Source organism: Hyperolius riggenbachi, chromosome 6, assembly GCF_040937935.1.
Source record: "Hyperolius riggenbachi isolate aHypRig1 chromosome 6, aHypRig1.pri, whole genome shotgun sequence".
NCBI lineage: Eukaryota > Metazoa > Chordata > Amphibia > Anura > Hyperoliidae > Hyperolius > Hyperolius riggenbachi.
In genome coordinates, this window is record NC_090651.1 from 235,958,440 (window position 1) to 235,981,093 (window position 22,654).

The following is a 22,654-nucleotide window of genomic DNA, read 5'->3' on the forward strand; positions in this document are numbered from 1 at the left end:
CAAGCCTGCAGTTGCATCCACAGCTGTGGGTAGATCAATGAAAACATGGCTTTTAGAGATGCAGGCCAAGATTGCTTCAGGCGTACCTAGGGAGGAGATACTCAAAGATTTCCCCAACTTATTTAATGCAGCTGATTACCTTACTGATGCCGCTGATGACTCGGTTAAGCTAACAGCAAGAACCACTGCACTAGTGAACTCTGCCAGAAGGGGAGTTTGGGTTAAAACTTGGGGAGGCGACAACTCATCTAAGTCAAAACTCTGCGGCATTCCTTGTGAAAGGGGGCCTTCTGTTCGGTTCTAAGCTGGATGAGACCTTAGACAGAACAGCTGACACAAAAAAGAACTTTCCCACTAAGAGGAGATCTTTCCAGTTTAAACGGCCCTTTCGCGGGCCATCAAAGCCAGAAAGTAACGAAAGAACAAACACAAAAAGGAGATGGGTCCCTTATAGGAGCCAGAGGAATAAGCCCAACAACCCCCCGATTAGTAAGTCAAGTAAACAATGACATCAGGCTCCCAGTGGGAGGAAGACTATCCCACTTTTTCGAAACATGGCAGCTCCACATAACAAATCCATGGCTTCTACACGTTGTATTAGAAGGGTACAGAATAGAATTCAATGTCACGCCCCCTCAGAGATTTCTTCTCACTCCCTTACCTTCAAGCAAACTAAAACAGCTCGCCCTCCAGAACGAAGTAAAATCTCTACTCCTCAAGAGGGTAGTCAGGGAGGTTCCCTCAGGTCAGAGAGGCCAGGGGTACTATTCGCCAGTATTTCTGGTCAAGAAGGCTCAAGGGGACTTTCGCTTCATTATCAATCTGAAAGGTCTAAACAAGTCAGTAACATACAGAGGGTTCAGGATGGACAACATTCTGTCTGTGATTCGTCTCTTACAGAAGGACTGCTTCCTTGCATCCCTGGACCTGAAAGATGCTTACCTGCACATTCCTATCCACCTGTCTTCACAGCAATTCCTCAGATTTGCAGTTCTGCTGGACGGAGAGGTAAGACACTTTCAATTTAATGCTCTCCCCTTCGGGCTATCCTCAGCACCATGGTTGTTTACTAAGGTCATGGCAGAGGTACTTGCAGTCTTAAGAATGGATTCAATTAATATCATAGCCTATCTGGATGACTTACTGATTTGGGGTTCATCTGCAAGCTTAGTGAGTTCCCATATCGACTCATGCATAGCCTTCCTTCAGTCATTAGCGTGGCTGGTAAATTGGGGAAAGTCCTCCTTATCTCCCTGTCAGAACATGGAATATCTAGGGTTCAATGTTGATACTTTGAATGAAAGAGTTTTTCTCCCCGATAGGAAGATCTCTTCCATACTTAATGCTGTTCTCTCTTTTCAGACATCAAGAAGCATCTCACTGAGAAAGGCAATGTCAATATTGGGACTATCAACAGCATCGTTCCCTGCGGTACAGTGGGGACAGTTTCATTCGAGAAGCTTACAGTTATGGATTTTAAGAAGTTGGAACAGGAAGTCAACTTCCCTGGACAAGAGGGTGATGATCCCACACGATGTCAAAGTGTCATTGCTATGGTGGCAGATTCGAGACAATCTGTCAAGGGGGCGTCTCTGGCAGTATCCAAATCAGACGATTATAACTACGGATGCCAGTGCGTGGGGATGGGGAGCCCACCTGGATCTTCTTCCAGCCCAAGGTCGTTGGTCAACCAAGCTGAGGTCTCGCTCTTCAAACAGCAGAGAACTGGAAGCAGTATGGCAGGCCTTACAGTCCTTCAGCAGCCACATCAGGGGCCAGCATATTCTGATAAGATCAGACAACAGCAGTGTGGTGGCATATATAAATCGCCAAGGAGGGACAAGGAGTCAGCTCTTGTGGCGCCAGTCATCTCGAATACTAAACTGGGCAGAAGCAAACCTGGATTCCCTAAGCGCCAGTCATTTAAAAGGAACCTCGAACCAGCTGGCCGACTTCTTGAGCAGAAGGACCCTGGACCAGAACGAGTGGACTCTCAAGCAGGAGGTTCTTCAACAGATTACGGACTTATGGGGGTGTCCGGAGGTAGATTTATTCGCCAGGAGAGTAAATACGAAGTATCAGAAGTTTTGTTCGCTCCATCCGCGAGACAGGCCTTGGGCGATAGATGCCTTCTCCATGGACTGGAGTCACCATCTGATGTATGCATTCCCCCCATTGCCTCTCATACCCAGGGTATTGAACAAGATCATACGGGACCATGCTCGAGTGATATTGATAGCACCATTTTGGCCAAAAAGACCCTGGTTCACGTTACTACAGACTTTAACGATATCTCAGCCCATCATTCTTCCTCTCCTCCCGGATCTTCTGTCTCAGGGACCTGTATTTCACCAAAATCTATGTCTACTTCATCTTACAGCATGGAACCTGAGTGGAGTTTGTTGAAGGCAAAGGGACTTTCTGATGGGTTAACGGAAACTCTAATCCAGAGTAGGAAAAAGGTGACTCGTCAGATTTATCAAAAAGCCTGGAGAGTGTTTAATGAATGGTGCAATGAGAAATCTATGCTCAACAACTCTGTCACATCTGTGCTGGAGTTTCTACATGATGGTTTCCTGAAGGGACTCAGTATAAGCACCCTTAAAGTACAAACTTCGGCTTTGTCTGTATTTCTGGAGAGGAGGCTGGCTCACGAGGAATTAGTAATTCGTTTCTTTGAAGCTTTAAAGAGAGTTAAGCCTACTATGAAGTCTAGAGTACCTACTTGGGACTTGAATACAGTCCTTCAGGGACTTTGCAAAGCTCCGTTTGAGCCCTTAGAACAGGCATCCGACAAGATGGTAACCCTTAAAGAGACTCCGTAACAAAAATTGCATCCTGTTTTTTATCATCCTACAAGTTCCAAAAGCTATTCTAATGTGTTCTGGCTTACTGCAGCACTTTCTACTATCACCATCTCTGTAATAAATCAACTTATCTCTCTCTTGTCAGACTTCTCAGGCTGTGTCTGGAAGGCTGCCAAGTTCTTCAGTGTTGTGGTTCTGTGATGCATCTCCCCCCTCCAGGCCCCTCTCTGCACACTGCCTGTGTATTATTTAGATTATGGCAGCTTCTCTCTTCTCTCTTATCTTTTACAAGCTGGATAAATCGTCCTCTGAGCTGGCTGGGCTTTCACATACTGAAGAATTACATACAGGCACAGCTGTCTGCACTCTGCAAGAAGAAACAGCCTGACACTTCAGTGGAAGATAGCTGCAGGGGGAAAGAAGCACACAAATGATCTCTTGAGATTAAAAAAGGAAGGGTGTATACAGCCTGCTTGTGTATGGATGTATTTTCTATGTGTGGACATGCTGTACATCAACCTACTTCCTGTTTTGGTGGTCATTTTGTTTGTTTATAAACAAACTTTTTAAAACTGTTTTTAACCACTTTTAATGCGGCGGGGAGCGGCGAAATTGTGACAGAGGGTAATAGGAGATGTCCCCTAACGCACTGGTATGTTTACTTTTGTGCGATTTTAACAATACAGATTCTCTTTAAGACTGTGTTTCTTTTAGCCATCACTATTGCTAGACGACTGGGGGAATTACAAGCTCTTTCTATTAAGGAACCATACTGTGTGATATCTGATGATCGAGTCACATTGCGTTTGGACATTGCCTTCCTTCCCAAGGTTGTATCAGCATTTCATAAATCTCAGGAGCTGTATATTCCTTCCTTTTGTGCTAATCCAACTAATGATAAGGAGAAGGAGTTGCATCACTTGGATGTGAGGAGGTGTTTGCTTTATTACCTGGAAAGAACTAAATCATGGAGACAGACTGAGGCAATGTTTGTCATCTTTTCCGGAAAATCTAAAGGAAAAAGAGCATCTAAGGCCACTCTGGCCAGGTGGATAAAGCAGGCTATTGCTACAGCTTATCAGATTCAGGGCAGACAGCTATCCTCTCCAGTGAAAGCACATTCAACGCGAGCGGTTTCAACTTCATGGGCAGAGAGGGCTGGAGCATCCATCGAGCAGATATGCAGGGCAGCAACCTGGTCCAGCCAGAATACGTTTATAAAGCACTATAGACTTAATGTGTTAGCTAACGCTGATTTGTCTTTTGACAGAAAAGTTCTGCAGGCTGTGGTCCCTCCCTAAACATATATGTATCGTGTATATCGTCTCATTAGGGGTGCTGTCTGAGCAGACGTACTGGGAAAGACCAACATTACTTACGGTAACGTCTTTTCCAGTAGTCGCGAAGACAGCACCCCTACAACCCACCCTGGGTACAAAAAAAAAAAGAAAAAAAAAAAGAAAGAGAATATATATATATATATATATATATATATATATATATATATATATATATTAAAAGTATTAAGCATCATTTGGTGTCCGTGTCGTTTGTATAGAACTGAAGGTAGAGTGAGAGACTATGCCTATTTATACTATTGTCCGCCTGTTATGCAAATTTTTAATCTTTTGCAGCTTCCTGTCCGTTGCTCGGAGGGAGACAAGTCTCATTAGGGGTGCTGTCTTCGCGACTACTGGAAAAGACGTTACCGTAAGTAATGTTGGTCTTTCTCAGATAATAGGCATTAAAAATAATGTATATATACAGTATACCGTATATACTCGCATACAAGCCGAATTTTTGACCCCCAAAAAGGGGGTCAAAAGTTGGGGGGTCGGCTTGTATGCGAGTCTTCCCTGGTGGTCCTTGGTCCGCGGCCCCCGCTCCCCCCTCCCCGCTTCCCCCGCCGCCGCTGCTATTACTTGTTTCGCAGCGGCTTCCTGGTCCCCGGCGGCGCTTCCTCTTCCCCGCTCTCATGCCTCTATGAAGAGATCACAGCAGCGCGCCTGGCGCTGCTGCTCTGATGATGCAGGGGGCAGGAAAGAGCGGTTCCCATGGTAACGGCGATACAGATCGCCGCTACAGGGAGCCGCGCTCTTTCCTGCCCCCTGCATCATCAGAGCAGCAGCGCCGGGCGCGCTGCTGTGATCTCTTCATAGAGGCATGAGAGCGGGGAAGAGGAAGCGCCGCCGGGGACCAGGAAGCCGCTGCAGGTAATAGCAGCGGAGGGAGCAGGGCACTATACCGGCCACTACCTACCTACACTGGGTACTATACTAGCTATACTGGGGCACTACCTACCTATACTGGGCACTATACTAGCTAAACTGGGCACTATACTAGCTATACTGGGGCACTATACTAGGTACTATACTAGCTATACTGGGGCACTACCTAACTATACTGGGTACTATACTAGCTAAACTGGGCACTATACTAGCTAACCTGGGCACTTTACTAGCTATACTGGGGCACTATACTAGCTATACTGGGGCACTACCTACCTATACTGGGGCACTACCTACCTATACTGGGCACTATACTAGCTATACTGGGAACTATACTAGCTAAACTGGGCACTTTACTAGCTAAACTGGGCACTATACTAGCTATACTGGGGCACTATACTGGCTATACTGGGGCACTCTACTAGCTATACTGGGGCACTCTACTAGCTATACTGGGGCACTCTACTAGCTATACTGGGGCACTCTACTAGCTATACTGCGCACTATACTAGCTATACTGGGCACTATACTAGCTATACTGGGGCACTACCTACGGTACCTAAACTGGGCACTATACTGGCTAAACTGGGCACTATACTAGCTAAACTGGGCACTATACTAGCTATACTGGGGCACTACCTACCTATACTGGGCACTATACTGGCTAAACTGGGCACTATACTAGCTAAACTGGGCACTATACTAGCTATACTGGGGCACTACCTACCCATACTGGGCACTATACTAGCTATACTGGGACACACTGGGGGGATTACGCGGCCTGCACCAATCCAGCATTTCCTACCCCCGGCTTATATGGGGGTCAATCATTTTCCCCTGTTTTTTCTTGGAAAAGTTGGGGGGTCGGCTTATATGCGGGTCGGATTATATGCGAGTATATACGGTATATACAGTAATAGCTGTGCTTAGTACACAAAAATGAAATAAACCAATCAAAATTAGTTACTTGTGCTGCTTCAATAAAGCAGTCCCCGTATTTTTAAGGTCAGATATACATATCTGATTGTGACTGTATATATGATGTGTACACAGGAATCTCTTATATATACTAAATAACATCTATGCTGTAAGTATTAAGCCTGATGTGTAGCCGTGTCACTAATAGAGATGGTCAACGAGATGGAAATAATTCTGCATTGATGCTGATTTATGCAAATGTATGCACTCCCTTTGCTGATGAAATCAAATAATTTGATATGTTGTTAAAATTTGGTTTGGTGACTACAAATTAAAGGGTAACTGAGACGGATGAAAAGTAAAGTTTTATACATACCTGGGGCTTCCTCCAGCCCCCTTCAGGCTAATCAGTCCCTCACTGTCTTCCACCACCCGGATCTTCTGCTATGAGTCCTGGTAATTCATCCAGTCAGCGCTGTCCGGCCGCATGCCGCTCCCACAGCCAGGAACATTCTGCACCTGCGCAATAGTGCTGCACAGGTGTAGTATGCTCCTGGCGCCGGAGTGTGTGCATGCGCACTACGCCTGACTGGCTCAAGTACCTGGACTCATAGCAGAAGATCCAGGTGGTGGAGGAGGACAACAAGGGACTGATTATCCTGAAGGCGGCTGGAGGTATGTATAAAACTTTAATTTCCTCTGTCTCAGGTTTAATTTTTTACACAGTAGTACTATACTCTACATATGCACTCAACACAGAGCTGCAGGGAATCCACTGAGAATGCTGTGCACATTGAACACAGAGGTGTTGTCTGTTTACAATCTCCTCATTCCCCTGCAGAGTACCTGCACATCATTCTTACATGTTCCCACACTTACATTGCCTAGGGCCTGATAGATGTTCTTTGTTCCGGTTTGTACCTTTTACAAGTACTCTTACCAAGGACTAGTTTTAGTCTAAAGGGAATAAATATAGTAGTCTACATATCCTTCTAACTTCAGTTGTCTTGTAAAATTCCTAAGCGTTGGCAGTTAAGAGACGAATTTCATGTTACATACTTTTAATTAACAAAATTGTAATATGCAAATTAGAGGAGTCGGAGTCGGTGGAATCCTAAACTGAGGAGTCGGAGTCGGTGGATTTTTGGACCGACTCCATGACAAAATGTGGAAAACTTCAAGGGGGGCAAATACCTTTGCAAACCACTGTATGTACAGTAATAGCTTTATGCAAACATTAAAACAGGCAGTCTTCTCATACAATAAAGAAATCTCTCCCTGGTGGTCTAGTGGCTGCTCACCACCACAGCCCGGGTTCGATTCCCATGTCGGTCCTCCTTTCTTTTTTTGGGGCAGCACGGTTGCGTAGTGGTTAGTACTCTCACCTTGCAGTGCTGGGTACCCGGTTCGAATCCCAGCTAGGTCAACATCTGCAAAGAGTTTATGTTCTCCCCATGTCTTCGTGGGTTTCCTCCAGGCACTCAGGTTTCCCCCCACTTCCCAAAAACATACAGATAAGTTAATTGGCTTCCCCCTAAAATTGGCCCTAGACTACTATACATACAGTACACAATACATACATAAACATATGACTATAGTAGGGATTAGATTGTGAGCCCCTCTGAGACAAGACAATATACTCTGTTCAGCGCTTTGGATGATGTCAGCGCTGTATAAATACTAAATAATAATAATACAGAAAGGATGAATGATATTATTAGAAATTGCTCGCTATTATCCATTGCTCGTCTATCTTATATGTAGCAGAGTATATTAATTGCTGCTTGAGCAGTCAGTGCTGAATGTTGCATTCAAGATACCCTGTATTTGTGTAGCCAAAGGTGTGGGTGCTGTTTTATGTGCATATCTATAGCCGTATACACTAGGGTTGTCGCGATATACCGGTATCGCGATATATCGCGGTTTCTATGTGCATGGTTATCATACCATGCACATTGTCAAAATACCGGTTTTTCCACTTCCGCATTCGCCACCCGTTGCCGCCCGTCACCACTCAGCGAGTCGGCTCTCAGGCGCCGGATATGATGCGCGTCCAGTGAGGGCGCGGCTGCTGGAACGCACAGACTGCCTCCCGGGCTCCCACCAGCGGCGCACTATGCAGAGCACTTCTGAGTCCTGGGCTGGCGTCATCAATGACGCTCGTTCCCGCCCAGCGTCTCTGCAGTGGATTAAGCACTTAGGACTGAGGACTTGGCTGCTGACAAGTGAGTATTTGTCTCCCTCCCTCTCCACCTAATTCTAGCTACACCTATCCCTATGCTGCGGCCACCTACCACTGGCTACACCTATCCCTGGCTACCTATGCTGCGGCCACCTACCACTGGCTACACCTATCCCTGGCTGCCTATGCTGCACCACCTACCACTGGCTACACCTATCCCTGGCTGCCTATGCTGCACCACCTACCACTGGCTACACCTATCCCTGGCTACCTATGCTGCGGCCACCTACCACTGGCTACACCTATCCCTGGCTACCTATGCTGCGCCACCTACCACTGGATACACCTATCCCTGGCTACCTATGCTGCGGCCACCTACCACTGGCTACACCTATCCCTGGCTACCTATGCTGCGGCCACCTACCACTGGCTACACCTATCCCTGGCTACCTATGCTGCGGCTACCTATGCTGCGGCCACCTACCACTAGCTACACCTATCCCTGGCTACCTATGCTGTGGCCACCTACCACTGGCTACACCTATCCCTGGCTACCTATGCTGCACCACCTACCACTGGCTACACCTATCCCTGGCTATCTATGCTGCACCACCTACCACTGGCTACACCTATCCCTGGCTACCTATGCTGCAGCCACCTATTACTGGCGGGTGGGGGCACATTTAATGTAAGGGGGTGGGGCCCAGGTCCAAATAATTGTTTAATATCGTATACCGTAATACCGTCATACCGTGGTATTTTTTTTGACGGTTATCATACCGTGGAATTTCATACCGTTGCAACCCTAGTATACACACTTTAGATTTTCTTCTGCATGGACTGCCACTGTGACTGCGCTGTGGGCACAGACTCTAACTGTGACCGCACTGTGAGCTCCAGCTGTCACTGTGACCACACTGTTGTGGGCACAGACTTTTACCATGAGCACAGACTTTTACCATGGCCACACTGTTATCACAGACTGTCACTGTAGCCACACTGTGGGCATATACTGTCACTGTAACCACACTGTGGGCATATACTGTCACTGTAACCACACTGTGGGCATATACTGTCACTGTAACCACACTGTGGGCATATACTGTCATTGTAACCACACTTTAGGCACAGGCTGTCACAGTGACCGCACTGTGGGCGCAGACTGTCAGTGACTGCATGCCTCAACAGCAATCTGCCATTTATTTAGCAATTCTTTCTGCCTGTATAGGCACTGTTTCAGTGTGATTAACTTCTCCCTCCCCACCCCTGAAATGCCATTCATTCTTATGCATTTACATGTTCTCACCTTAAACATATTCACCTGCATCCCCACAGCCCTCTCCTGTTATCAGTCATGACTCTTTCCCCTTTGGATCCACACACTTTATATTTTGATCCTTTGAAAATGAAATTTGCCTTCGTTGTCCCAGCCCTGTGAGAGGCCACCCAACATATGCAGAGCTCAGGCAGCAGGCAATTACCAGCATCTGCACTTGTGACTGACAACTAGAATGTGTAAAACTGATTTCTGAATGTCCACATAAGCTCACTGTATGATGCAGAGTTTACAGGAGCCGAAAATGTTGTTATTTATAGATTGTTCTAAATGAGGGAAAATCAATAATAAAATATTAACAGCAATATCTAGTATAATTAGGGGAACAATTTATGATTCCTGGAATTCCCCTTTAATGGGGCACTGATTGAGACTGTGTGTACAGATTAGGCCTTGGCCCTGGGGAAAGGGGTTCTGCAGTGTGACTCAGGAAGCTCTGCTGGATCCTTCATAATATTTGGAACAGCTGCAGTGCTTTCCTCAGACACACTGCAGCTAAATGAAAGCCAGGCAAATTAAATTACATTTACAGTTGGTTTTTTTTCGTGGTTTTGTAGTGCTTCTTTGTCTGAGCACCAGCGGAAATGTGAGACCCTCCAGAGACAAATTCAAGAGGGGCTGCTGGAGAAACAGCATCTGTGGGAAGAGAACCTTCAGCTCAGGCAGGAAGTCAGCACCGCCAGACAGGATCTCCAGACCAAGAGAGAAGAGATTTCACGCCTGAGACAGGACCTCTTCAATCTGCAGAACCCAGTACCCCGGCCACTGAGATGTGGCGATGGAGCTGAGGAGACGCAGGTGTGTCAGAGAAATTTATGGATGAGAGAGAGAGAGAGAAATGTTATTTAAGGCTAATCTAGTCATGAAACAAAAAGAAAATCAAGCTAAAATATATGTATGGAAAGTAACAGAACTGCATGTATTTCTGTGGTGGAGTGGGTATCTGAAAAATATTGTTCATTTACCAGATCTACTCCACATTAACCCATTCGCGGTCCGTTGTTTTCACTTGAGAAATGTTCACCTCCTATTCATTAACCTATAACTTTATCACTACTTTTCACAATTAACTGATCTATATCTTGTTTTTTCCGCCACCAATTAGGCTTTCTTTGGGGGGTACATTTTGCTAAGAGACACTTTACTGTAAATGCATTTTAACAGGAAGAATAAGAAAAAACGGAAAAAAATTCATTATTTCTCAGTTTTCAGCCATTATAGTTTTAAAATAATACATGCCTCCATAATTAAAACTCACGTATTGTATTTGCCCATATGTCCCGGTTATAACACTGTTAAAATAATGTCCCTATCACAATGTATGGCGACAATATTTTATTTGGAAATAAAGGTGCATTTTTTCCGTTTTGCATCTATCACTATTTACAAGTTTAAAATAAAAAAAAAATAGAAATATTTCATCTTTACATTGATATTGAAAAAGTTTAGACCCTTAGGTAAATATTTACATGTTTTGTTTTTTTTATTGTAATTTTTTTTTTTTATATTAAACATTTTATTTGGATAGTTTTGGGAGGGTGGGATGTAAACAATTGGTTTATAATGTAAATCTGTGTTGATTTTTATTTATTTTTTTACTTTTAGTTGTAGTATTACTTTTTGGTCACAAGATGGCGGCCATGAGTTTGTTTACATGACGTCACTCTAAGCGTAACACACGCTTAGAGAGACGCATGGGGGAGGTAACAGCCAGAAAAGGCGCAGCTTCCGAGAGAAGCTGTCGCTTTTTCAGCGGGGGCGAGGAATCAGTGATCGGGCACCATAGCCCGATTCACTGATTGCCTGGCTAACGAACCGCGGGCCGGGAGCACGCGTGCACGCGCGCGATCGGCCGCGGGAGCGTGCGGTAGCGCGCATGGTTCCTGGCCGTAGTTTCTACGTCCAGGAAGTAAAACAGGTTATAGAGGAACTTTACTAATTTTAGTGTCTTCCCATTATAAAATATTTACTCATCCTGCATGTTATCACAGATAGTGACAACTTTACTGCTGGTAGGTGCATCGCTGTGGAATGTCTGTTTACTGTGTGATCCGAACTAAATGGAAACAACACTTGATCTCACAGAGTGCACTGGGAGAAGAAGTTCTGCATAATAACTTGCCTAGGCCACGCATCACTGGGAGGGTGGTTACATACCAATATATAGATATAGGAAGTGTTTCTGATGCTGAAACCAGGATAATTTGCATAAAATTAGTATGCTGAATATTTTATTACATTATACTATATGTCACTGGAGTTTCTCATTAACCAGTTCCTGAATTGGCGACAGTGTGTCTACTCCCCTTCAAACATCATCTTAGCTCCAGGGGCCTAGATATACGTACTCCACTGCGATCACCTTCCACACGCGTCCCCAACGCTGTCCGTTAGAACAGCACTGATTGGTTAAAGGGAACATGTGTTTCCAAAGCCGTAATGAATCTGGCATCTGTGTTTCAGCAATGTAATAGTTTTGAATGCGGCCATGTCATGCAGTACACCGTTTCGCTTGCGTGTGCATTATGTAAATGAGTTGGTGCATGGAAAATGGTTGTGCACTTTGTTGGACGTGTATATGAACCTTAACAGGAATCTTTACTCCTATTTGCTGAAGTGCTGATAAGATCCTCACAGGGATCATAAGGAGTGTGGAGAGAAAACACTTTAGAACCAGTGGGAACATTTTAGAAGCATATTTCTTAAATGAATCTGCACACACTGTAGCTTGCTTACGATTCATATAAGCACAGGGTAGCTGCTTATACTGTATCTAGGAGAGCTGATCTGTTAATATATTAAAGGACCACTATTGCAAAAAAGTGTAAAATGTAACATACATGTAAATGCATACAAATAAGAAGTATGTTTCTTTCAGAGTAAAGTAAGCCATAAATTACTTTTCTCCTATATTGCTGTCACAGTAGGAAGTAGAAATCTGACATTACCGACAGGTTTTGGACCAGCTCATTTCCTCATGGAGGATTCTCATCTTGGCCTTTATTCTTTATAAAGACACTCCCTGAAAAGGATTTATACAAATATGCTGGCCAGCCTCCCTGCTCACTACACACTTTTCTAGCAGTTGGATGGAGCAATTCACAATTCACTAAGTGCTTTTGAAAATAAAGAAAACCCTGAGAATCCCCCATGAGAAGATGAGCTGGTCTAAAGCCTCATCTACACGGTACAATTTTCCATCAGATAGATGGATCTATTAGATAAATCTATTAATAAACTGCATTGTGTGTAGACGTCCAAATTGTTTCAGATCAATTTTGCGATAAATTTTGCTTTAAGTAACCAACATCTACTGCAAAATCGAACGCAATCCAATTGGACCGGTTGGAAATTATCTAATAGATCTGATGGTAAATTGTATCGTGTAGATGAGGCTTAAAACCTGTCGGTTCTGTCAGATTTCTAATACCTACTGATATGCTGGGAATACACGGGTCGATTCTGCGCCCGATCATTTTGCCCGCTCAATTCTCTTATCTTCCGCTCGTTTTTCTTATCTTTTTTAATTCACTTCAATGACGAATCAAGCGGCAAAATGATCGAACGGCGATCAGACATGTCGGAAATGATCTATTGAGCCATCTTCTCAGCTCAGAACCGAGCCGTGTATTCCCAGCATAAGTGACAGCAACGGAGACGAAAAGTAATTTAGGTCTCATTTCACTCTGGGAAAAATGTACTTTTTATTTATATATGTGTACATGTACTTTAAATTTTATGATTTTCACAATAGTGGTCCTTTAACCACTTTACCCCCAGCGGTGCGGATTTCTCCGTCCCTTTTTCCACCCTGTTAACACCAGGGACGGAGAAATCCGCACCTGACACTGCTGTCCGCGCACGCTCGTGCACGCGCCGCCTGGAGATCCATGAACGGGTAAAAACGTTCCCGTTCGTTGATCCAAGCCCCCGCAATGATCTGATCAGCTGCTTCTACGAGAAGCAGCGATCATTGTGAAAAAAAAAAAGTTTCCCAGCCTTATAACACTTCCTGCAAGCGTCCTTCCGGACGCTTGCAGGACGCATAAACAAAATGTTACTGTGGCCATCTTGTGGCCAAATCGTAAAACTACACCCTAAAGCATTTTTCATATACAAATACATTAGTTATACACTAAAAATTAACTCATTACCTCCCACACTCCCCAATTATTTTTTTTTTTTTGTAATTAAAGAAAAAAAATTACAATTAAAAAAAATACATAAATAGTTACCTTAGGGACTCAACTTTTTTTAATATTCATGTCAAGAGGGTAGAACACTGTTACTTTATAAACTATGGGCTTGTAATTAGGGATGGACGCAAAACTGAAAAAAATGCACCTTTATTTCCAAATAAAATATTGACGACAAACATTGTGATAGGGACATAATTTAAATGGTTTTATAACCGGGACAAATGGGAAAATAAATTTCATGGGTTTTAATTACAGTAGCATGCATTATTTAAAAACTATAAAGGCAGAAAACTGAAATATAATACATTTTTTTCCCACATTTTTTCCTATTTTCCCATTAAAACACATTTAGAATAAAATAATTCTTGGCATAATGTCCCACCTAAAGAAAGCCTAATTGGTGGCGAAAAAAACAAGATATAGTTCATTTCATTGTGATAAGTTATAGACGAATGAATGGAAGGAACGCTTAAAGGTGAAAATTGCTCTGGTGCTCAAGGGGTAAAACCCCTCAGTTGTGAAGTGGTTAAATTGAAGATGAAGAACCTCTTTTGCTGAGCATTTGACATGGACAGCTGTGCACTGAGATGTACAGACACCCGACTATCAGAGCCCAGAGGCTGCATACACTTAGCAGCTTCCTATAATCATGCTGGCCATTACACAGAGGATGACAATACAGCCCTGTACAATTCAGCAATACAATACAGATGTGATCACTGAGCAGTTCAGCTTACAGCGGAGCTCACTGCATATAACAAGGGCCAGAGGAGGAAGCGTAACTGCAGTACAGACAGCAACAATGTGGCACAGATTATGGGGGAGGGGGTGGGATCTGGATTGGGACATTTAGCAAAGTATATTATTCATAAAAGCATTCAAAGTGGAATCAATAAGAACTGTCCTTTACTCTGCTTCTCCTTTTGTGTTGATTTTGGCAGAATCTGGCAGGGGAGGGTCTCATCCAGCAGCAATTTGAGGAAATCCGCCAACTACGCCAAGACCTCAGCAGAGTGCACAACGTCTGCAGCTCGGCAGAGAAAGAACTGAGATATGAGAGAGATAAAAACCTGGACATGAAGAAGCAGCTCATCCTCCTGCAGAAGGAGAACACACAGGTGTGACATCAGGCAGGATGTGGATTGTCACTAGGCTCTCTCTCCTCACTATACAGAACTGGGCAGCAGTCTCACAGCTGAGCTCACAGCCTCACAATGGCTGAACCCAGGGCTTTTCTGACAACAGAAAACTGCAGCAGCCTCTACAATAACAAATCCAATTTCTTTTTTTCCCTATCCCTCAAGAATACAAGTTAAATGTCGGCTTGTAGGTTTTGAGAACAAAGTATTTTCCTCTCCATTTTTTGTTCTCCAGCTTTATTTGCTAAACTTGAGTTCATTAATCCCTACATAGGCATACATTATATGATGACGCATGATGTAGGGAGTGATTGATAATTCCCAGTGTGGGAAAACTGATTACTTTACAGCCTTGGCCTACACATTATCAATCAAATATCGACACTCTAGTCTATAATAGATTTTCATTTGATTCTGTGTTTTCATTGAATTGAACATCTACTATATTAACCAGCCAGGGCACTATCTGCACAAAATGTATATATTTCCTTGTGTCTGCATGAGTTTTCTTCCAGTCACGCCGGTACACACACTCAACAGCGGTCTTTTATGCTGGGAATACACGTTAAGTTTTTACTTTAGATAGATGGGTTCGATAGATAAATTCCAACCTGTTGGATCTGGTCGATTCTACTTTCGTTTCGATTTTCCTCATTCAAGTGAATGTAATTGATAAGAAAAGATAAGGAATCGAGAGGGGAATCGAGCAGTGAATGGAGAGTAGAATCGATCGAAAGCGAAAACGACGACAAAAACGAACGCAAAAACGCATCGTGTATTCCCAGCATTAGGCTCTCCCAACTTTTCTTGTGAAACACCTAAAAAAAAAATCTCTTGCTATTGTTCAAGCAGCTGATAACACTGATAAGAAGTTAATTCAACATTTGGATTGACTTCTTATCAGTCTTATCAGCTGCTTGAACAATAGCAAGAGATTTTTGTTTAGGTGTTTCACAAGAAAAGTTGCGAGCCTATGTGTGTGTGTGTGTGTGTGTGTGTGTGTGTGTGTGTGTGTGTGTGTGTGTGTGTGTGTGTGTGTGTGTGTGTGTGTGTGTGTGTATTCTGTTGGATGACAGTCAGGGGTGTGTACGCATGGCAAACGACTACACGAACAACTGATAACAGGTGGTTTGCCCAATCCATCCAGCGAATCAACTGACATGACTGTTTGGCTGATATCGTACAGTTAGATATGTGTGTATGAAGTTAAAGAAAGACATACGTTTTTAAATGCGGCCATGTTGTGCAGTCCTTCGTTTCACTTGCGCGCGCAGTATGTAAATGAGTTGGTCGTTTGGTTGGTGTGCAGAAAATATGTAAAGGGTTTGTCTTTGTGTTGGTCGTGCACTTTGTTGGACATGTGTCCGAGCCTTTAGACCACGATGGACACACTACTATGGATTGGATTGTGAGCTTCTCTGAGATGCAGTTAGTGGCAAGACTATATACTCTGTACAGCGCTATATAAATACTAAATTAATAACAAACACCATATTAAAATCATTGCATGGTGTATGGTGGCCTTTAGCCAAGAGGTAGGTTCCAATTGCAAATCTGCTTTCATCAGATAATTATGTGGATGTATAATCTCTGGATGTGGTGGAAACAATTCTGTCTGAATCTTTCCAGCCACCTTGACTGTAAATGCTCTGAGAACCTCAAGCCGTGGGCTCCTCTGTAGGCCTTGCTGCAGACCCAGGAGGAACCTTTTCTCCCCTCCTTACTGCTAGATCAGGTCTGAATCCCTGCCAGAACACTAACTGCATGGAGGTTGTATACATGTTGGAGGGGCGATTAAGATGACTAATTTTACACACACTGCTGGTTACCAGATCCCCTGACTGCAGTGGGCTAATGGAAATCATTATGGCTCTGTATGTGATCATGGAGAAAACATTTAAAAGACCACTGAAGCGAGAGGGATATAGAGGCTGCCATATTTATCTGCTTTTAGGCAATACCTGTTCCCTGGCTATCCTGCGGATCCTCTGCCTCTAATACTTTAAAGCCACATACCCTGAACAAGCCTGCAGCAGATCAGGTGTTCTGACATTATTGTCAGATTTGACAAGATTAGCTGCATGCTTGTTTCTGGTGTAATTCAGACACTGCAGCAGCCAAATAGATCAGCAGGGCTGCCAGGCAACTGGTATTGTTTCCAAGGAAACAAATCTGGCAGCCCCCATATTCTTCTCACTACAGTTTTCCTTTATTGTGTATAACAGTCTTGTCTTCTAAACAAACAATGGGGCTATAGGGCTGATATGATTTATGTCTGTGATGAGGGGAAATATTTAGTGAATAAATGGAAAATGTGTATACAGCCTTCAGGTCTGCCTTAATGGCGTAAAGCCGTCTACACCCTTTAAATCTTAGCCATCCAAAGTTATTGATCATGATCATTGCAGGTGACAGATTATCCTCGATTGCTGGACCAATATGCTGCTTAGCTCTAAGTTGAGCTATGTGTTCTGTTATATGTGGAGGGGGTGGGGGTCGGGGGACAATCAGAAGGTGTCACACTGCAGTAACTAGAATTGTGTCAGTCACGGATTTCCCACCTTTGCCAGGCGCTGAAGGGGAGGCCACTGACAGCTACAGTTCTGTTGTTGCTGGAAAATAATATGTTCTGGGTCTTCTTTTTACATTGCTGCTGTGATACGAGAGCTCTGCCTCTGATCCCCTCTGTTATCTTTCCAGGTCAGCGAGGAGCTAAGCCATGTGAAGCAGAAACTGGTCTCAGCCACAGCTGCATGTGCCAGTCTGGAAGCGGAGCGGGAGCAGCAGCAGCAGAAGCTTAAAGTGATGGAACTAGAACTGCTAAAAATGACTCGAAATTCTAAAGTTCAAAACAACTGGCAAGAGAAGCTGGAGCATGAAAAGTCCCGAGCAGCGGGGGCTGAGAAAATGGTATGAGATCAGTGCTGGTAACCATAGCAGATATGCACTGGGTCCTGTGGTGCACTAATATACCCCCCTCACCCTCCATCAGAGATCGTAATTATAGCAATCCATTTGTAAATACTTTTTGTTCATACTTGTATTCTGCTTCACTAAAATCAACTTATACTGTGAGTTTACAGTGTATTATGCTGGGTAGACACAATGCAATTTCCCAGCCTGATTGACAGGTCAGTCGATTATTTCCAACATGTCCAATCAGCTCCTGATCAATAAAGCAATTGCACACTTAGCATTAGAAAATCAATTGCTTTATCGATCGGGAGCCGATCGGACATGTCGGAAATAATCGATCAGCCCGTCCCATCGGGCAGTAAATTGCATCGTGTGTACCCAGCATAAAGGGGGTCATTCGACCACTCTTATCTATGTTGACAATGAAAAGCAAATTCTCCCAATCTCAGCCTCTCCAATATGTTGTCTCTAGAGTTATATAAATATTGTCTTTGGATGTATCCATCAAGCTTTTGCAGACCTTATGCCTGGTACACATCATGCAATATCCCGTCCAATTGATGGTTGAATCAATAACTTCCAACAGGTCCGATCTGATTTTCATTTGTTTTTCTGATTGATCGCAGTGCTGTATGGGTTATCAGACGGCGGTTTCGCTGTCTAACAGTCTCCCGAGCGGGAGACTGAACGCTCCGCTCCGCCCACCAAGCAGGAGATGTGCATGCAGCCTGCGCGCGATCTCCTGCAAAACAGAGCCCGAGAACTTTGTGCTGATCGGTGTTAGGCAGTCCTGGGGCTGCCGCCGCGACCATGCCCATCGGCGTGACGCGGTCGGCTAGAGGTTAAAGTGGACCCCAACTCAGAACTTCCTCTCTGCTCTAAAAGATGCGCAACAGCATAATAACCTTTGAAGAAAACTTTTCTTTGTTACAGCTGATACAAATCCTACAATATATCTGCAGTGTTTCTACTTCCTGGTTCATGGAAGCAGGCATGTTGTTAACAGCCTGTGCTTTGAAATGAGCTTATCTGCCATCTCTGCCATGGCAGCCATGTGACATGGGAGATAGATCAAATTACAACGTGTGATTAGACACAGATGAGGGGGAATTAAACAGGCTAAACTCTCTAAATACATACAGGGTGCACTTGTTTATGTTTTCCTTCTGTCTTGTGCAAGAGTTGAGGTCCACTTTAAGTACTGTAGTAAGTCAGTGCCCCCTTCCTACTTATCTTTACCTAGTCCCAACTGACTATTATCACCTGAATCCTATTGTGAGCAGGTGTTTTTACCTTTGCTGGCCCACACAGGGGGACTGACCCTGCAGTAGTCCAGGCTGGTGGAGTGAGGCACTGGCATCCTACAGTATTCCTGTTTGCCACAGTAATCACATCATGCCCCAGGAGCACTTATTCTGCAACGCCTGCCATAGGTCACATGGCCACTTTTGGGGGCTAAATAAGCAGGTGAGCTGGCTGATATGAGGAGGAGTAGCTGTAGGCTGACCACCCAGAAGCAGGAATTCAGCCCTCTTGTGAGTAAGACAAGGAGGCATTTCCCAGACATTTATAAGCATATTGTAATCAGTGTCATTTTTTTTCTCTATTGGTCTACTTTAAGCATTCATTATGCTGTAACACAAGTATGAATTTGTTGTGGAATGTTTGTGGCTGTATTCCAGGAAAGGCCTGGGAGCCTGCCTGCCTTATTCAGCTTTGATTAGTCATCTATTACACCATCTATAAGCAGAGAGAAGGACACCGCTTATCACGTCCCAGCATGCTTTGTCATCCTGCTGCTAAGGAAAACTCTATACCATTACATTACAAACCCTTTCATGTGAATATTAGAAATCTGTCTGTACATTTGCTTCTAATATTGCCTTGCTCATTGGTCTAATCATGTTCTATTGCAGTAAACAGTGGTGGAATTGTACAGGAAGTAGGAAGGTTACATGTTGAGGTTTGGCACCTTTATAGGACATGAGTGTTGCAAGGATCTCACTTGATGCTTATTCACAAACCTCTTTCATAAAATGGAGTTTCCCAAAAGGTAGAAATGAAAGCCTGACTTTTTATTTTACTAACTTTGTTCTAATTATTTTTCTTTTGGATAATTGGGAAAGGCTTTATATTGCTCTTCAGTGTCCCCAGCTGTGAGAATTTCCATCCAACAGTGACAGTCAGCAAAAACATAAAATATTTTATAGAGTGAAAAGTTTTAGAATTGACAAGTGGTTTATAGTATTGCCCTTTATTTTCTAAGTGTAGGGGAGGGAGGGGAGTATCAAAAATGTAACCAGCTGTACAGATAGTCCCCTACATACAAACAATGCAATTTATGTTTTAGAGATACAAACATATTTATATACATAGTAAACCATTTTTATTACATATTTTGTTGTTAAATGTTACAGTATTAAATAAAGTGTTATAAGTTAAAACACTTTAATGGCACAATGAAAACAACCAAAAGCCATAGTTTATACTACCGGTATATGTCCAAATCCAGAGTTGTCCGAAAGTAAACCATTTATCCACATTTGCCCATGTATAACACAGGACTCGACTTGCAAACAAATTCAACTTACAATCTCTTTGGAGCGTAACCTAATTGTAAGCAGGGTACCGCCTGTATGTTCATCAGTAAGCTCAGTTATAATACCGCGTTTCCCCAAAAGTGAAAAAGGGACTTACCGGTATATTTATTTTTGCTCCAAAGGACACATTAGGGCTTATTTTCAGGGGATGATACATTTGTTCTTTGAAAAAAAAAAAAATGCATTCAAACATAGTCATGTCATCACATTCTGGAACAGCATCATAACTTTCCCAGCCCTAAACTCCATCATGAATTTATCATAATTGACTCTATTTCCTTTTTCCATGTACGACAATCTCCATTTACAGCAGTGGCGTAACAATAGGGGCTGCAAAGGATGTAGTTGCGGCAGGGTATTTTGGGGGCAGGAGGGGGTGCTGCACTTGAGGGGGGAACAATGGCCCTTGAAGTTAACAATGGAGGGGGAAGCGCTGATGGGGGATCGTGAGGGGGGGGGGAGTGGCCATTGTTCCCCCCCATGCCTGCCCCCCCCCCCCCCACGGCTAGCTATACTGGGGGCACCTATAGCTGGCTATACTGGGGACATCTATACCTAGCTATTGTCATACTTACCGGTTCCCGCTGCATGATTGTCCTCGCCTGGCTCCTGGTCGCGTATATGTCCGCAGGAAGGGCTGACATATTTGTTTATTTCATGGCGTCACCCCGTACTGTGTGACGTGCACAGAAATACGTCCGCGAACAATTGGGTCTATGCGGACGTTTGTGCGCTTGCGCAACCTCATGCTGACAGGGTTACGCGTGCGCACTATGATGCGGATGTCTGTACGCAAGTGCAGCATCCTAAGTTTGGCGCCAAGCTGCCTAATTAAACTTACTGTTCTAGCACATCAGTGCTGTCTGTTCGTGCAACTTGCCAGCAGTAGTTCCTGTGACTCTGCCCACTTATACTCTGACTCCTGTTATTTGACCTCGGCCTGTTTCCTGATTACGCTTGCTCTCCGCCTGCCCTGACCCATTGCCTGTTATACCGTTTATGAAAGAACTCTGCCTGTACTGACCACGGATTGTTTGACTACAGTCTGCTTGATGATTCTGTACCACGCTAAACCTTGAACTCTATATCACAGTGTTACCTGCTCTGCGAGCCACTGTTAGGACAACCTGAAGCGCAACCTGGTGTGCACTAGGCAGTGAAGTCCTTCGACCCCTGTGGGCTGTTTGGTGAAAATCCGTGGTCACTTAGACTCTGTGCTTTGGGAAGTCCTCACCTCAGTGACAATGTCAACGGTATCCGTGTGAGCATAACAATTATACTGGGGACACGTATACATGTCTATACTGGGTGCACCTCTACCTGCCTATACTGAGGGCCCCATCCAAAGTTTTGCAGGGGGCCCAGTGATGTCTAGTTACACCCTTGATTTACAGAGAGCCAGACATTTGCTAAACCCTGTTGTTTAGGGTCTTGTGGGGTCTTTTGAATGCAATTGTTTTGGGGGTGAAGGGTCTTTTGGGGGTGTCTGCTTTCCTTGTTGAATAGTCTGTCTGTCCTGCTGCATTCTATTGCCAATTTATTTTACTTTTTTACATATAAACTGTTGCTACCTGGACACTATTTAAACTGACTCGCTTTATGAACTGTAACTTGGCCTTATTCTTGGAGTAAGGCTTATATTTCCACCATCCTCAAAAATCCTGAAAAAACCTGCAAGGGCTTGTATTTGGGATAGGTCTTATATTCAGGGAAATTGAATGATTAAAACGAAGAATAATCAACTTTTAAATAAAACAAAACAAACATCTTCCATAGTGCCCCATCCCATATCATGGCTTGTTCACTTTACATCATAACACAGACAAAGCATGAATGTCAGTGGCAGTAATGGCAGTGTTTGATGGGAGGGTTGTTGGGGGTCTAAAAAACAACGCTCTATATGGACACTGTATAAACTCTAAATAGTTATAATCAATTCTAGGTGTACAATGAAAGGAGCAGAACAACTTCCATATGAGCCTCTAAAGCCAATCCCTACATGTTGTGGTGTTCAAGTACTTTACCTTATGTTCCTTTTGTAGACTAGGGATCTTTGCAGTATTTTTTTTAGCTATGCTTGTTTTTGCATTATTATATCCCAATAATTTATAGTATTTGTCATAACTTTAGGTCTCCAATCTGCAGCAGCAACTTAGAGCATTTCAGCACCAAATTACACTCCTGGAAACCCAAACAGCAGACAAGCGCCATCTAGAGGAAGATCTAAAAAAGGCAAGAGAGAGGGAATCCAAGCTGAAAATGGAATTACAGGAGGAACAGCTTAAAAGGTAAGAGGATCTGCGGCAGCTTTTTCTTTTCTCTTGCGTTA

General features: G+C 43.8%; 1 protein-coding gene across 6 annotated transcripts in view; it reads left to right on the forward strand.

The window, feature by feature from the left end:
• CCDC30 (coiled-coil domain containing 30) overlaps positions 1 to 22,654 on the forward strand; it is a 113,931-nt gene that overhangs the window by 67,565 nt on the left and 23,712 nt on the right. For all 6 annotated transcript variants that reach the window (XR_011022114.1, XM_068240551.1, XM_068240549.1 and 3 more), the window contains 4 exons: positions 10,029 to 10,269; positions 14,612 to 14,788; positions 17,510 to 17,719; positions 22,456 to 22,613. Coding sequence is in view for 5 of the 6 variants with exons in the window: in XM_068240551.1 (XP_068096652.1) it covers positions 10,029 to 10,269; positions 14,612 to 14,788; positions 17,510 to 17,719; positions 22,456 to 22,613 (786 nt within the window). In the remaining variant the exon portion in view is untranslated. The remainder of the gene's footprint in view (positions 1 to 10,028; positions 10,270 to 14,611; positions 14,789 to 17,509; positions 17,720 to 22,455; positions 22,614 to 22,654) is intronic.